Source organism: Lathamus discolor, chromosome 1, assembly GCF_037157495.1.
Source record: "Lathamus discolor isolate bLatDis1 chromosome 1, bLatDis1.hap1, whole genome shotgun sequence".
Classification (NCBI taxonomy): domain Eukaryota; kingdom Metazoa; phylum Chordata; class Aves; order Psittaciformes; family Psittacidae; genus Lathamus; species Lathamus discolor.
Window position 1 is genome coordinate 66,618,526 of NC_088884.1, and position 15,179 is coordinate 66,633,704.

At 43.3% G+C, this 15,179-nt stretch overlaps 1 protein-coding gene across 1 annotated transcript in view; it reads right to left on the bottom strand.

The window, feature by feature from the left end:
• Positions 1–15,179, bottom strand: part of LOC136013054 (glutamate receptor ionotropic, NMDA 2B) — a 41,083-nt gene that overhangs the window by 13,327 nt on the left and 12,577 nt on the right. Inside the window, exons 6-7 of the mRNA XM_065676321.1 lie at positions 14,346–14,471; positions 11,340–11,569 (exon numbers count right to left, since the gene is read on the bottom strand). Coding sequence (XP_065532393.1) covers positions 11,340–11,569; positions 14,346–14,471 — 356 coding nt within the window. The remainder of the gene's footprint in view (positions 1–11,339; positions 11,570–14,345; positions 14,472–15,179) is intronic.

Below are 15,179 nucleotides of genomic sequence, written 5' to 3' on the forward strand. Positions count from 1 at the left end.
CTGCATAATGAAACAGGTGATAGGAGCGCTTCCCATTTAGGCAGCCGTGATTGGAGGGGATTCAGGAATGAGGGGAAGGGGTTATGTCTAATTGGCCACAATTAATTTGATGAGAATTTTTTTTCAATATATTGTCTATCACCAAATGGTTCCTACAGAAAAGCGCATCTGCACTTATTTATCTGCCCTGTTTACGCTGTAGAGTATTTGCCAATAGCATTGAAAGCAGTCTCCCAAACTCAGCAAGCTCTCACAACAAAAAGACTCTTTTTAATCAGTTGATCTACTTTTACATTGCTTTAAAAAAAAGGAATAATGCCCTGCTGGATAACATAATGAGCTGGCAAAACTTGCTGTGTGTGTGTATGTGTGCAGTGCCTTACTCTTACACAGCTTCTCTGGGAGGGCTCCTTTCACTTTATAAGGCCCAGACCCCCAGATTAAATTTTCTACCACAGGAAGCTCCACAGATCTGACCCACCAAAATAAAGCCCACAGGTTCAGCTCTTCTGTTACCTGCCAAGTACAAAAGAGCTTGAGCCCATGCTAGATACTCAGGGTTCAGTTCATTTGCCCAAGTGTTAAATGCCAAGTTGAGATGCCAAGGGAATTTCACCCTGGGAGCAGGTCTTTCATAGCCCCTGCATCGGATTTTCTTACCACTGGAGGGTATTTTGAATACTCTGGTGCACCCAAGTTGCCTCTAGACACCTACATTTGCACAGATGAATCCTGCTACTGAACCATTTGGCCCTCAGGACAACTTCTCCCACTGCAAGTAAAGGAGACAGTTGCTGTGGGCAGCAGAAAGCCCAAAGTGCCCACCCCTCTCTTGAACTTGCCCATCAGGGCATCAGTCACAACCTTTTCTGCAGACGCCTATAAGCAGCACTCTGCTTGCTTTTTTGGCAGCTGTGCAACCATTAGATATCTGTTCTGGCACAAGCCAAATATCTCTAAAAAAGATGGCATTTATTAGTGAGCTGCAACATAAGATTTAGTGGTATCAGCCTAGAAAAGCAAAGTCCATGCTTGAGTGAGTAATTTTAGCACAACGTCTCTGCATTGCCCAAACATCCTTGGTTGGTTCCTCTTGCTCTGGTTCAGCTGCATGTCACTGCAGTCACTTAGCACCTTTCTTTGCTGCCTGAGATCCAGTCAGACTGTTTGCACAGGAGCTTCACCCAGAACTTGTTAAAAAATTAAAGAGTGGGCCAGTGGTTTTCAGGTCTAATTCTGAGGTAGCTCTATGCTTACACTTTGGTCTTGATAAACTATTCATGTTCACAGCAACATTCCCTGCCCAAGCCATCTTGGTTTTGTATCCTCTGTTTCAGCCAGAAAATGAACTTCTTCACAGCTAATGCACCAATCTCAAAGACAGGAGACTTGTCCTTTTCATATCTGCAAAATATGTCATTTTTGTTCCCAAGCTGCACCATGAACAATGCCACAGAACCACAGACCTGGATCTGGCTCTGAGACACCTGATCTGGCAGGTCTCTCCTAGACATCATTGTTCCTGACAGCTCTTCATTCAACCTGCAGGGGAAGATGGCTGGACCTGGAAACTCCCCTAACTATTCCCTGTGCAACCTACACCAGGCTTTTACTATTGGAAAGTTGTTCCAAGTGTCCGAACTAAAATCTTCCTGCTGCAATCCAACTACAATATTTTCCGTTAACTTCACCATGGATACGGAAATTAAAAGTGTCTTCTTCTCTAAAGGTGAAGGTGTCTTTTTCTTCTTCAGAAACATTTACTGTTTCTGAAGATCACCAAGCGGCTTCTTCTCCATGTTCTTGCATTGGAGCCAAAGTGACCCAATTTCCTCAGTCTTATTAGCTGTATTATCTAGACCTGCAACCATTCTTGCTGCTGTCCTCTGGCTGTATCCAGTAGGTCTTGCCTTGACTTGCCTTTGGCTGGACATGCTCTCCACCGTACTTCTGATTAGGACCTCAAGATACTGAGAGAACATTACACTAAAAAGGCTCACAGCAAGACAATAAAAGTATTACTAGTGAGAGTCAGTGGTCATCATTACTCTCCTCAGTGACTCTCTTGTATCAACTTCCACACAACTGTGGCCCATCACCTGTTCTGGTAGAGGAAGTGCTCTACAGATTCCCAGCATGGAATCTGCTCTACTAGTATGTTACTGCAGGGCACTTTCACATTGCTACAATAGCATCCCAGCCAGGAGTGTGCCAGCCCAACGGCATACGTATAAAGTCATAGCACTGGTATAAAGTCATAGCACTGGTACAATAATATGTGAAGAGAGCAGACTGTGCTCTCATTCTCCTATTACTCATTAATTTCTTCTACAGATACTTCTCAAGCTTCATTCCTAAAGCATCCCTCTCCCCTCTGCAGTCACCTAATTTTGATATTGCAAACAGTTTTTACTCCCAAGGTGGAAGTCACAGCCATTTCTAAGTAACTACAAGCTTTCAAATCCTCTTATTAACTGAGCTCCAATTTCCTCTATTCTGCATTCCCTCACAGTATCACCCTCTACCTCCTCAACAGCAGCTGGGACTCTTCTCAGCTCAGAATCCAGTCACCATATCAACTCCTCCTGATTGTTGGGACCAGTGGAAGAAATCAGCCTTAAGACTGCAGTGTCAAAACCCCAGTTTCTTGTCTTCACTAGTCAAACAATACATGACTCAATTTATAAACACAAAAAAAGAGAAAAAAATAAAAAGGAGAATGAACAGCATCAAATCCAATATAAGTCAGTTTTGGGAGAGCATAAAAATACCTTGTGCTCCCTCAGACTTTGACTTTGTGGTTTATCTTATTCAATACTCGGTGATGTTTCAAATTCTCTGGTCTCGCTTTGCATAGTGCTTTCACCCATGAATTCCTCTAGATAAGTCTGAGAAAGGAGTTATCAATTAGTGCAGCTGACTGCAGCAAAGTTGGCAAAGAATTAGATTAAAGTAATTTTTAAAAGAAAATGTAGGGTGGGTCAGACCCACGAACAAGAAATAAAATATCTATGAATGTCTGGTGGTGAAATAGGGACACGTGTGGGTCAGGGAAGGGAACACAGCAACCTAGTGACAATGCAAAGGTGGAGGGGGGGGGAGGTGAAAGCAAAAGAAAGGAGTTCAAATATAGCAACTTCAAAAATAGTTGCCCTTGCAAAATAACTGAGGTGAAAGCAGAGATCCAATTGGTGGAAGAAGCCGCCATCACATGCAGTTATTGCCAGAGCAATGCACACAGTGGGACTGTGTAGTCTCTTCACAAGCTGGATTGCTATGTGCATGCTTGCTCTGTGCTGATTCTGCAGAGAGCCAAAAATTGAAAACCTTGCCAGCACAGCATCACCCCAAACGGAGGCATTTCAGGGGTTCCGTGTCTTCCACAGCCAGGGCTACATGCGCATGCTGGGACCACACTGCCTTTCTGCTGATCCAGGCATTATGGAAATGCCAAGCCTTTGGAGCCCCCCAGGGATCAGACCATCACATGTGGACAGAGTCCACTCACCATCACCAAACCAGGTGTCTTCTGGGTCTTCCAAGTGTGTGAGCATTATGCAGCCTATGTGCAGGTTCTCCACCCAGAAGGTAACACTAAGGTTTTAAAATTTGCTCAGGACATATTTGGCAGGCTATAGGCTTCAAGTCAGTCACAGGGTTAGGAGTTCCTCAAGCTTGACCAGAGAACATCATTTGTAGTGGGAACACTGAGCTTCACTAGCTGGGGACAAAAGCTTCTTGCACAGCCCTAGTATTAGCAGGTGTGATAGTAGACAAGCAGAGTCCTATCTGTTGCCCTATGGATCTTATCTACAGTGCACTTAACTTTTGCTTGCCTGCATGTAGAGAATGGAGATCATCTCTGTATCCCAGTATCAAATCATGCCATGTATTCCACCCTTGGAAGACAGCTTCCTTAGAAGCTAAACACAATGGGGCAAAAGGCACCTACTGAATAATTCCAGGCAAGCACAGAACAGAAATTAGTGAGGCAGAAAGATGCCAGTTAGTACATTTACGTTTATATCATTAGAAGTGTAGATGTTCATTCAGAGGGAGAAAATTAACTGATGAAAAAGACCTTGAGAGGAGAGGTGGCAGCTAAGTACAGAGGAGTTTGAAATCTGTTTTGTTTGCACATGAGACAGCTGGTTAACAAATTATGAAACACACTGAGAAATTCAGAGGACGTAGTTTGATGGGGGAGCAATTCCATTTTTCATTCATTTTCACTAAGAAACGCAGGTCAGAGCCTTCTATGTTCCGAGCACTAATAGTAGCCAGCCTGCTTCAGCACCTTGTATGTGGGTACCAACAATGGGGCAGTAGGGTAAAACCCTGCACAAGTCCAGAAAACCTCCCAAAGACTTCAGGGGCCAGATTTTCATCCAAGTAATTAGAAAAGCCTGGTCACCATATCAGAGCAATTTCTTCAGCACTTCTGTAGGCATGGAGGAAAAGCAAAAAGAAAGGTACCCAAGACAGTATGTGGGGCATCTCAGCACCATCCCAGAGGTGGGAGATAACACCTCCCTTTAGCCTTCTGCAGAAAGATACCTCCTATCTGCAAATGGACTACTGCAGAGGAATGAAAGCTGTAGTAACCCTTTGTGGGTCCCAGGGGACTAGAGCAGGTACACCTGAAGCAAGCAAGCCTGCTGGGCTACCAGGACCCAGGGGAATTTTTACCTTGAAGAGCCAAAGGCCTGGGAGAAGCAGGGCTCCTGAAGTAAAAATGCCTGGGAAGATACAACTAGCCAAATATTTATCAAGTATATGCATGTACATACTACTTCAAATGTCACAGTCGCTAGGCATAAGCAATGAAAGGGGGAGGAGGGCTCTACTGTATTTCCTTTTAATCCTGTAGATCTCATCTTCCCATCTTCTCCCCTGCCCCAGCAATTCAGCCATGACCATTCAGATGAAGAAGGCCAGCTCATTTCAGGCTGCCAAATCCTGGTGGCAGGGCCATTGTCTTTTATTTGACTGCAGAGTGCCAAGTATTTTTATGGCACCGCATAAATAATAAATAAAAATATTCATTGCTTCCCTCTCCGCTTACTTATACTGACGTGAGAAGCAGGACAATCCTTTGCTCTCCCTGACTTCCTTCCCCCTTATGCAACTCTCCAAAGACGACTTTTTCCAGACTGCCAAATAATTAGCACAGAAGCAACCAAATTTGTTCAGAGCCTCCAATGGGTTAGCTCCAAGAGCCAGTTAAAAGGAAGATGAAAAGAGTCAGTGGTGGCCAAGGTCTGGGAAAGGCCAGGACTGTGTGGTGGCGAGAATGCAAAAGCTGCAAGCTAAGGACACTGCCGCTGCCCCTTTGCCAGCATCCCCTATCCAGTGACTCTCATCTGTGCCACCAGCAAAGCCCAAGGGGTTGCATCTCTCCTTTTCCAACAGGATGGATTAAGCCTACAGTCTGATTCTGAGTATCCCCTTCCCTTGTATCTTACCTGCTTAAGTTCTCAACTAAACTGCATTTTAACTGACACTAATCCTGAAGTGTCCCGTTACAAGTTTTTACTGCCATTAAATGCCTCCAGATCAACGGAAGAGAATCCTGAGAGGCTGAGTCAAGGCTAAAGCGTATTGTAGCCTCCTCACAGCTCTGCACTACACAGCCCTGAGCTTAAAAAAAGAGGGAAAATTACAAAGAAAGTAATACTGAAGTGGGGAAGGGGAGAAAAAGCATGCTTGAAAAAACATTGACTTTAAACATTTATAGCCTTAAAATTATAGAATCACTTTTTAGCCCACAGGCACAGTGATTTGTTCCAAGGATCTCAGAAAGCATAACATCATGCCAATCTGAAGAGTGCTGAATGACTAAATCTACAATAAATGTACCCATCTACAACTGTAAAAAGTTATCTAAGATCATATTTAAGTACACAATAAATGTAAGCCACCTGTTAGAAAGTTCTATTACTAACATAATGAGATGCTGCAGCTATTTCAATAGCTATTTATTAATATGAAGACTTTAGCATAATATGTAATTACACAAACATATTCTGCACTGTATAGTATTTGCAAATAGTTCATGCTATAGTAACTGATGATTTACAAAGAGGTGCAGATAAACCATCAGATTTTAAGACATAAAATTTCAGACTATCAGAAAATATCAGACTTAGACTATTTGAATTTTCTGCACTTCACTATGAACCAATGTTTGTTATATTAAGCACCAATGTTATGTGCAAAGGTCATATTTAAGCAAAAGACTGCACACAGTTCAACTTATTTACACGAAGATGTATCCACAATGAAGTACTGAAGAAAGAAATTCAACTCTGCCCCATGACATAAGGTTTTGAGACTTAATTACTTTTGATGGTTGTTGGTCAAGCAGCATACACTGGACTCCATGCATTTTGAAAAAGGTTTTAATCTATCACTAGAAGACAGAGTTGAAATTGGCATGATCTTACTTCTGGGCAGCTAACTCGTATCTTTACAAAGGTGTCCTCACAATAAAAGTCACACTGCTGTTGAAAGGACTTCTTAATTTCTGCTTTTGGACACCATCACATAAAACTTCCTTTGCATTGTGCAGAAATGTGTGAAAGTACCACAGATGTCTGTTGATAGCAAATGCACAATCCCGTGAAAGATTTGTTCTGCCTTCAAGCCATCTGGTTAGACAACCTTCCTCTTACAGACCTTACAAGGTACAAGAGTAACCCCCACTTTTGGTCCCCTTAGAAAATTCCTAGCTGATAGATGTACCCTTTCTGCATTTTTCCTAGAGTTCTCCAGAACAGGTATTTGTTGTACAAAAGCTGCAAGCTCAGAAAAGCATATGCATAATAGCCCATTGATTTTCATGTCGCCACTCATGAGCACAAAGTTAAGCACATGCTTAAGTGTCCTGCATATCTGGGATCCTTGGATAATTTGGATCTAATATGCCGCAGAGTACAATGTGGGAAACAATTCATTTTTCAATTTCATGGCCAAGCATCTATTACTGCAGAAATACAGCAGATTTTTTTTTGCAGGACTTTTGGTGTGACTCTTGCTTTGCATCAACTTCGTTTCATTCACCTCAGAATAATATGTTGTTTTGTCTTCCAATTATTTCCTTCTGTCCTTTCCCCTTGTAACAGAAAAAAATATTTATTTTCCCCTTTATTTTAATGGAGGTCAATTTTATGAGTAGCAACTTCAGAAAACGACAGGTCAAAAATACATGTTAGAAATATCAAAGTATTTTGTTTCAAGTATACTAAAAATGAGCTACTTTGACAAATATCAGGATTTCCCACTGCCTTCTTACTCTGTCCCCAGTCATGGTTTATCTGAAACCAAGACACCCCAGAATATTTTTCAATAAAAATATTGGCCAGTTTTAACTCCAAAACTAATTATACCTTTTTTTATAAAAGCGTATTTATTGAAAAAAAATAGCTAACCTGTGTTGCATAGAAACAGGCCTTTTGTCTCAGCATTTCACTAACATCTTAAAAACCAAATAAGTCAAACACGTGAAATTTCAGCAATCTGTATTAATTTGCAAGCATGCAGAAATCCATTTCTCTCCTTTTTATGTCAATTACAAAATTACCATTTTGCTTCTTTGGCATTTCCAACTAATTTATAGGCATGGATACTATTTTTTTATTATTAACCTACTGCATTCTAAACTATTTAAATGCCTTGCTGGCTGTCCACATTTGCTTTTATTCTATTACTACTGTATATATGAATGGAAATTACATATACCTATTATATTATTTCATACATTAGTTCATTTTATATAATCTTTCCTATATTTATTGCCTTCATTAGACTGAAATACCACAGGCGCTTGTTTCTCTAATGTGTCTGAAGCGCTCCTGTTAATGGAAATTGGGTTATATATCCTGATTACAGTCAGATGAAATCCAGACCCAGAAGCTGACTGAAGTATTCTGTGACAGGCCACCTTACCAGCAGGGCATTCACAGAGGGTTGGGGTCATAGCAGCCCCCAATGTGGACCCCAGATGGATACAGCCCAGGGCCACATGCAAAGATGCTCTGGCAGGGCTTGCTGGTGCTGGTGCCGCAACCAAGGGCAGAGCTCCAGCCAGGGAGCTGACCTGGCCAGCACAGCTCTGCCCCTGCCAGGACCACATCCAGCCACTTCACTGCACAAGGTTGACCAGCAAAGGTGGCTGGTGCTGGTTTGGCATCCATGTAGAAGGAGAGCAGTTCAGCCAGTGCTGCTCTTGGAAAGGAGTGGGTTTCTCCTTCCTGAAACTGCCCACAGCTGCACCAGCATCAAGCCACAGCTTAATGATTTAACATCTGTAAAGGTTAACATGGAGGAATTAAAGCCATCATGAGGTGGGTTCTGGGTCAGCTCTGGCACCAGTTTTGGATCAACTGAGCACTCAGCAGAGTGAGCATCACCTGGGCCAGAGAGAAAGTGGAAGAGATCACTAAGCTCTGTACAGGGAGCTTCAAAACCACCCTCAATCCAGCCTATTACCCTGGCACAGAGGTATCCACTCTAGCCCAGCTCAAACAGACCTGCTCAGGCATCCACACAGCATAGCAGGGACATGACGTTAGTCATTGTCTTGCATGTCATTAAGAAGTAAGTGCTGGGGCACAGCCAAGACATCATCCAAGTCCTTAGACAGCTGGAGTGTTTCAACCTGCTTTTCTGGGGAAGCAGCAGGTTGAGAGCAGTAGGCATCTCTCAGAACAGCTCTTTCCAGGCAAGGCCCAGGGATGAGGGTCTAAGGAGACCCTCAGGGTGGCTGTCGCAGGATGTAGCCAGCCTGACCTTGACAAGCATTCCCCAGCCAGGCACAGTAATGGATTTTGTGAGTGCACCTGGCATTTTGGCTGCTGCACAGTGCCAGTGGGACACCTTCCCCAGGTACTGTCATGCTACAAAGACATTTGCAAGCAGATCTGGGTCTAGGCAAGTAGAACAATATCCCTTAAAATAACTACCCCTTTGCCTATCAACTTGAATTACATCTTCTGCTGACTCCTTGTGTTGGACACAGTTGCCCTTGCCAGCTGATGTAGCAGGCTGGGAGGCTGATCTGCTTCACTTCTGCTGCAGAGACCAGATCACACGTTGGAGTTAAAAAAGAAAGATATAGTCTTTCCTCTTGGCCAGTGGCATTGGCGAGTGACTGGCTAATTTAAGCAGGCAGGAAAAGGTAGATGGAGCACAGCACACCTCCGTCTCCCCTGCATGTGCCTGCACCCTGGCCAAGCAGTGCATTGTCTGGGGGTGAGTGAATTGTAAGTATTATGTGGGCTTTGGAAGAAGGAAAAGAGGAGATTCAGAAGAGTGAATTACTCCTAAATGACAGCATCTTGAAGTGTTGCAACACATTCTGCAGGGCCCCCCACAAGTTCAGAGAACAGAAACCCATGAGCCCCATAGATCAAGCTCATTCACTCACATCTTTTGGATGAAGTTAGTCCCACCTGTCTTTATCCTCCAGAGGCAGCAATTGGCCTTCATTTTTACCAGCCAATTTTCATCTGATTCCAGATACTCTGGTAGATTGTAATTTTATCCAGATGCTGTACCTGCACTAGCAGCTGTGTTTGAGGCATACTGCAACAACCTGAGTATGTACTGTGACCTTTCACTTCCCCAAGAAAGAAAGCACATATACTTTAGGATACCAAAAGCAAACACAGGAACTTTGGCAAAGAAAAGTAGAAGAAAATGACCTCGATACAACACACACAGGTAGTCCTACAGTGAAATCGACTAAAATAGTCCCAGAAGCTTGTATCCAAAGGCTTTGTGAAGCTCCAGGAGTTACCACTTTCAATTGATATTTCATGCACATATCTCTGCAGGTATGAAGTATATCTTGAAAAACATGAGAATGAAAGTGTGATTCTCTCCATGAGCCTAGGCACAGCCTGAAACAATAGATCACAGGTATGAGCTATCCCATTTAGCTCAGACAGTTGAAAACCTAATGATGACAAACTAATGTTAACTCTGATAGGGCTGGCTGGTTTTGAACAGTGTCTTTCAGCCTGAGGGAGTCCACAGCTTCTAAGGAGTCTCAGCAACAACCTCTACCTGGCAGAAAAGCATCTTGCCCTCCACCTCCTCCTCAACACAGCACACCTCCTCCTCAACACAGCACAGTGCAAATCTGGAGACAGTGTGAAACAAATTGAGGTTGAAATTAAAACATGTAACAGGAAAACCCGTGCGTGGATTGTGTTATTGTATGTATTGTATTGTATTGTATTGTATTGCATGGATTGTATTATTTCCTGTATCATATTTCATTCCAGGAAAAAACAACAAAAAGGGGGGTTAGGGGGGAATCTCTTAAAAATTAATCCACTACAGAATTTCCAGCCTGCTGCACAGGACACTGTATACACAGGGGGCCTGGCCACAGTTTATTTCTAGACTGTCTTGGGGGACACATGAGACAGTAACTATAACCAGTCCAGCAGCAGCAAACTGACATTTGCAGTTCTCTTGCTGCTATCCCTGACAGGAATGTGTGCGACCTATTGCTGTTTGGTTGCCCTACAATGGCATGACCCCTTAAGCAGCCCCAGTGTTAGAGTAACAAATTCAGCATGGGCAATTGAGCCTCACAATATTCAATTCCTTGTGAGTAACCTCACTACATAACAAAAATAAAGCAGTGCTCAAAGCTTCAGACCCTCATGAACCAGCCAGTGCTACGCTGCATGCATGAGCAATCTTTTAAAAATCCTCAGTGTGCAAAGCCCAGCAAAAGCAAATGCTCTGCAAGGACAAAATGTCGTGCATGTAAGCAAGGCAGCGAAACCCACTCTGAGGAGGAAACAATTTCTTGCGCAAAGCTTCCAAAGGCCTCGAAAAAAATGACAGTATAACTTCAAATGCAAGTAATAGTAAATCATCAAAGCCATGCTGATCTACCCCCATGGGCAGAACTCATCCCCAGAATAAACTAACAGATCATATTTGATAGGCTAATGGCCAGTGCTCCTACAAAGACAAATTATTTCATCGAGAAAAAACAGGTTACAGCCATTATAGATATCATCTCCAAAGCTCCATTAATTCATTTCTTGCTGATGATCAAGGTGTGGTTTGGGATCATGCAAGTAAGCACAGCTCAGCTCTGCTTCTAATTCATTCCTGAAGTGCTTAAAACATGACAAAATGCAACCGAATACCAACAAAGAGCAGTTGTGCTATTTAAACTAGGGACTAAAGCTACGATGTCACTCTGAAAAAACTGAACACTTGCCCAGTAAAAGCAAAGAGGAGAGGGGGAAGAGGGTATAAGAGAGCCTCTTCTGCGGAAAAAGCTGCTCTGGGGGTTTGGGTGGATACGTTACCTTTTTGTCGCTCAAGCCAGACACCTGGTCCACGTATTCTTCTTGGATCATGAAGGCAGCCAGGTTGGCAGTGTAGCTGGCCAGAAAGATGACAGCAAAGAAGGCCCACACTGACACCATGATCTTGCTAGTGGTGCCCTTGGGATTCTGCACTGGCACAGAGTTGTTGAATACCAGCCCCCACAGCAGCCAGATAGCTTTGCCAATGGTGAAAGAGGGACCTCCTGGCTCTAGAGTGATTGAGAAACATGAATCCCACAGTGAGCATCTCAAAGTAAGTGGTCTGCATTTCTATTCATATACACATCTTGACTTCAGTGTTAAGAGCAGTGTCTATTCCCACATGGGAGATAAATGTCTGTGGCTGCATACCCCTATGTTGATGACACCATACCTCAGCAAAGTGTGACCCTGAAAAATGAATTTTTAAAAATGTCCTCAGGTTTCCATATTGCTTTTGTCCCAAAGATTTCCTCTGAAACATTATAAAAGGGCTTTTTTTTTATTTGATTGGAGTCTCTAAAAGCCCAAACATTCCATTTCAGTTCAAGTGTTGTCACCAGAAGTAGTTTTCTCAGAAAAATTCTATCTTTGTTTCTAGCTATTCAACAGCAATTCTGTCCTTGAACTTCCAGCATACACCTGTGCAAAACATGACCTTCACTGTATTTGTACAAGAGCAAGGCAGAGGACCATCTGAAATAATAGGGCTCTACAAATACCTCTGCAAGATGGTTTCATTACCCAGTCTGTTGAAGATACACAAGCCAGAGAAAAAGCACAGCTCCCTCTCCACAGGTTGTGTGTCCAAGGTATATAATGGTGACACAAACTCTGGTCTAAATCAGGAAAATCAGCAGCTCTGCCCCAGGCAGTCCAGGAGCAGATCCAGTGTTTTGAAAGCTGCTATTTTCCCCTTATTCATTTTTCAGCATGGAAGCTCACTCGTACCACAAAAGCCATGTGCTCAGGAAGCACTAGGTTTGAAAACAGGTAAAATCCTGCCTGTCTCCCAGGTCTCATGTCCCTGGAATATTCTGGTTCCATTAGCGGGAATCCAAATCAAAATTTGCTCAACTTGAGCACAAGAAGATCTGTCAGCAAGACTGCTGATACAATTCCTCCAAGGTTTCTGCTTCAGACCCTGAGAAGACCCTCTTAGGACAAGAGCCCTCTGGCACAGTTCTGTCCCTTTTCCAGTAACTGTTTTACTCTAAATACAACTAAAAGGTGCAAGGTGTTAATTTTTCACCCTGGGAACTGCACACCAAGTTCAAAACAGAATCATCACCTGGCAAAGCTAGAATCTCTAAATGCCAGGGAGACAAAGTTGCTATAAGCAATATGGCCTGGCAATCCTTGTCTTTTTACATGCTGTACTGGTAGCTTTAAAACCCTCTCTATCTAATGTGCCCTAACACACACAGATGCAAGGCCTGCAGATTACTAGTGGGAACTGTAAGTTGTAAGGAAATCTTGAGAAGTTCCCTCTTAAAGTATTCCTCTCTCCACTCATCACCCCATGTGCTTTTACAGTTACTTTGCTGGCTATAAACCAAGACAGCAATGGGAGCCTCCGATCCAAACCAGGGACCTAGAATCCTTGTGACCTCTCCAACATTGAGTGCTCCAACAACAAACCAACACCATTTAGGGGCTAGATCAGGGTATGCCCACCTGACCCCGGAGATAAAATCTTGGTGTCTGTAAAGAGAAAATAGAGGTATGGAAAGCAGGGGTATACTGTCATAGACATAGTTGCAGCCAAAGTAACATTAGCTGGAGCATTCATTACCAAACAAGCATTCCAGTGTGTGCAGCAGGTTTCTCCATCTTCACGTTACATCTGTCAGGGATAATATCTGCCTGATTATGCAGTACTGTTCATAATTACTCAGAAATATTGATAATTGCAGCTGCAGTTCAGCTAAATAAGTGCACAGCTGCATACCTGTACTAAGAACTGCTTCCAGTTCCACATCTGTATTAATATTTCCCAAGAGACTCACAGGTTTACGCAGTGTTTACTTGTGTCCATGGATCCATGTGGTTACAATCAGTTGCCATAAAGGCCCTCCATAGCTCCATGTTAAGAGAGAAGTTTTCCACTTCCTTATATATGTGGTTCTGCCTGCATTCTCATTAACACTTTTTTTTTTCCCACTCTCCTCTGATATGATCGCATAAAATCACTCAAAGCACTAGACTCAGGAGCATTTTCCAGTAACAGTCTCTCTCCCACTCTTCTGAATGGACCAATAAGCCCTGAAAGGTTTGAAGAGCTGATCCATCAGGGGTTAAAGATACAGAGATAATGGAAGGCTCAACTTTCTAATTGTCTTCACGCCAACAAAGCAAAAAAGGCTGTCTCTTAGTCTGTCCATCCTCTCTTTAACTCATCAGGCTGTCTTCTGAAGTCCAGAACAACATAGATGGGTCAGTCATTTCATCTTTCCTGCCGCCCTTAGCAAAATAATACACTAGCGACTCCCAAGAAAATGCATTTCGCACTTTCGCAGCTGGCCTTAGCAAGCCAGAGCGTGAAGTGGGGGAGGGACAAGCCCAGGTGACAGATGTGGAGTCTGGAGGACATAGCACTATGCTGGGAGGCCAGCAGAGTGGCTTTCTCTCTGGGGAGACGTAGCACTGAAGGATGGGTTGACAGCACTGAGCCTTCTTATTGCCTTAGAGAGCACAGCATCACAGCTATTGCCAGCACTGACTACTAGGACCCATTTTCCTTCAGCGAGAAACAAGCTGGAGTTGGTGTATGCTTTAGAGATAAAAAGCAACACAGCTCCGTCTCCTGAGCCAAGCAAATTATCCATTATACACATCTGCTAGCTTCAGAGCCTTTTTTCCGCCTCCATTCCTGCCCTCTATAGTTTGAACACAGAGCTCAGAGTGGGCTAGATCTGTATCATGCTCAAGGCAAAGGAAACACCCCAACAAAGGAGCCAGGATTGGAAGCAAGAGAGGACCATGGCAAGGAAGGACTCCCCTTACCTCTGCCATCAGCAAGGCACCGATTATAGCCCACAGGGCTGAAGTACTCAAAGACGAAGACAGCCACCGCAGAGATGATAAGCAGCATCACAAACATCATCACCCATACATCAGCACTGAAAGGCTCTGCAGAGGAAGAGAAAACCATAGTGAAAGACCCGATATGATACCTCACCCATCCCTTACATCCTTTGCTCTCCAGAGCACCATGGGGCAAACTGGACAGGGGAAAAACAGAAGTTAAAACAAAGACTCAACTCCAGTCTGAAAAACTACTTGAACTGGGATAAGTGTAGTTTCTGTATCTGTAATGACTGCATTCCTTCTTGCTGTTACATTTGTGACACATGGCTCCATCTGGAGCTACATGCAGCCATTGTGGCATGAATTGATAAAATAAAATGCATTGATAAAAGATTGTTCCCAGGAAGTCCTCCAGCACCATCTGGAGAGAGTGGGGAAAATCAAGCAGAACTGGCAGAGTTTCAGACAAGCATCCAACTTTCAAGATGGTATTGAGCCAAAGAGCATCTCCAAATTTCTGAAGTTCAGCCATAACGATAGTAGTTTTTTTTCAGTTATTCCATTCCCTTAGCAATGGGAACACTGGCTTATTCCAGAAATGATAGCATTGATCTCTGCCAGGTTTTCTCCTTCTCCAAGCCTGAACACATAAAGATGTGACTGAACCAGATCAAAGAAACATAGAACTCTGCTCCGGACTATAGCCAATATTTCAGCCTCAGTTAAATTTGCAACTTAAAATGTTGGAGTTAACTTTACCATTGCTTTTACATCTCCCAGCAATATTGGTGGACCTGTGTAAAGGCAAAA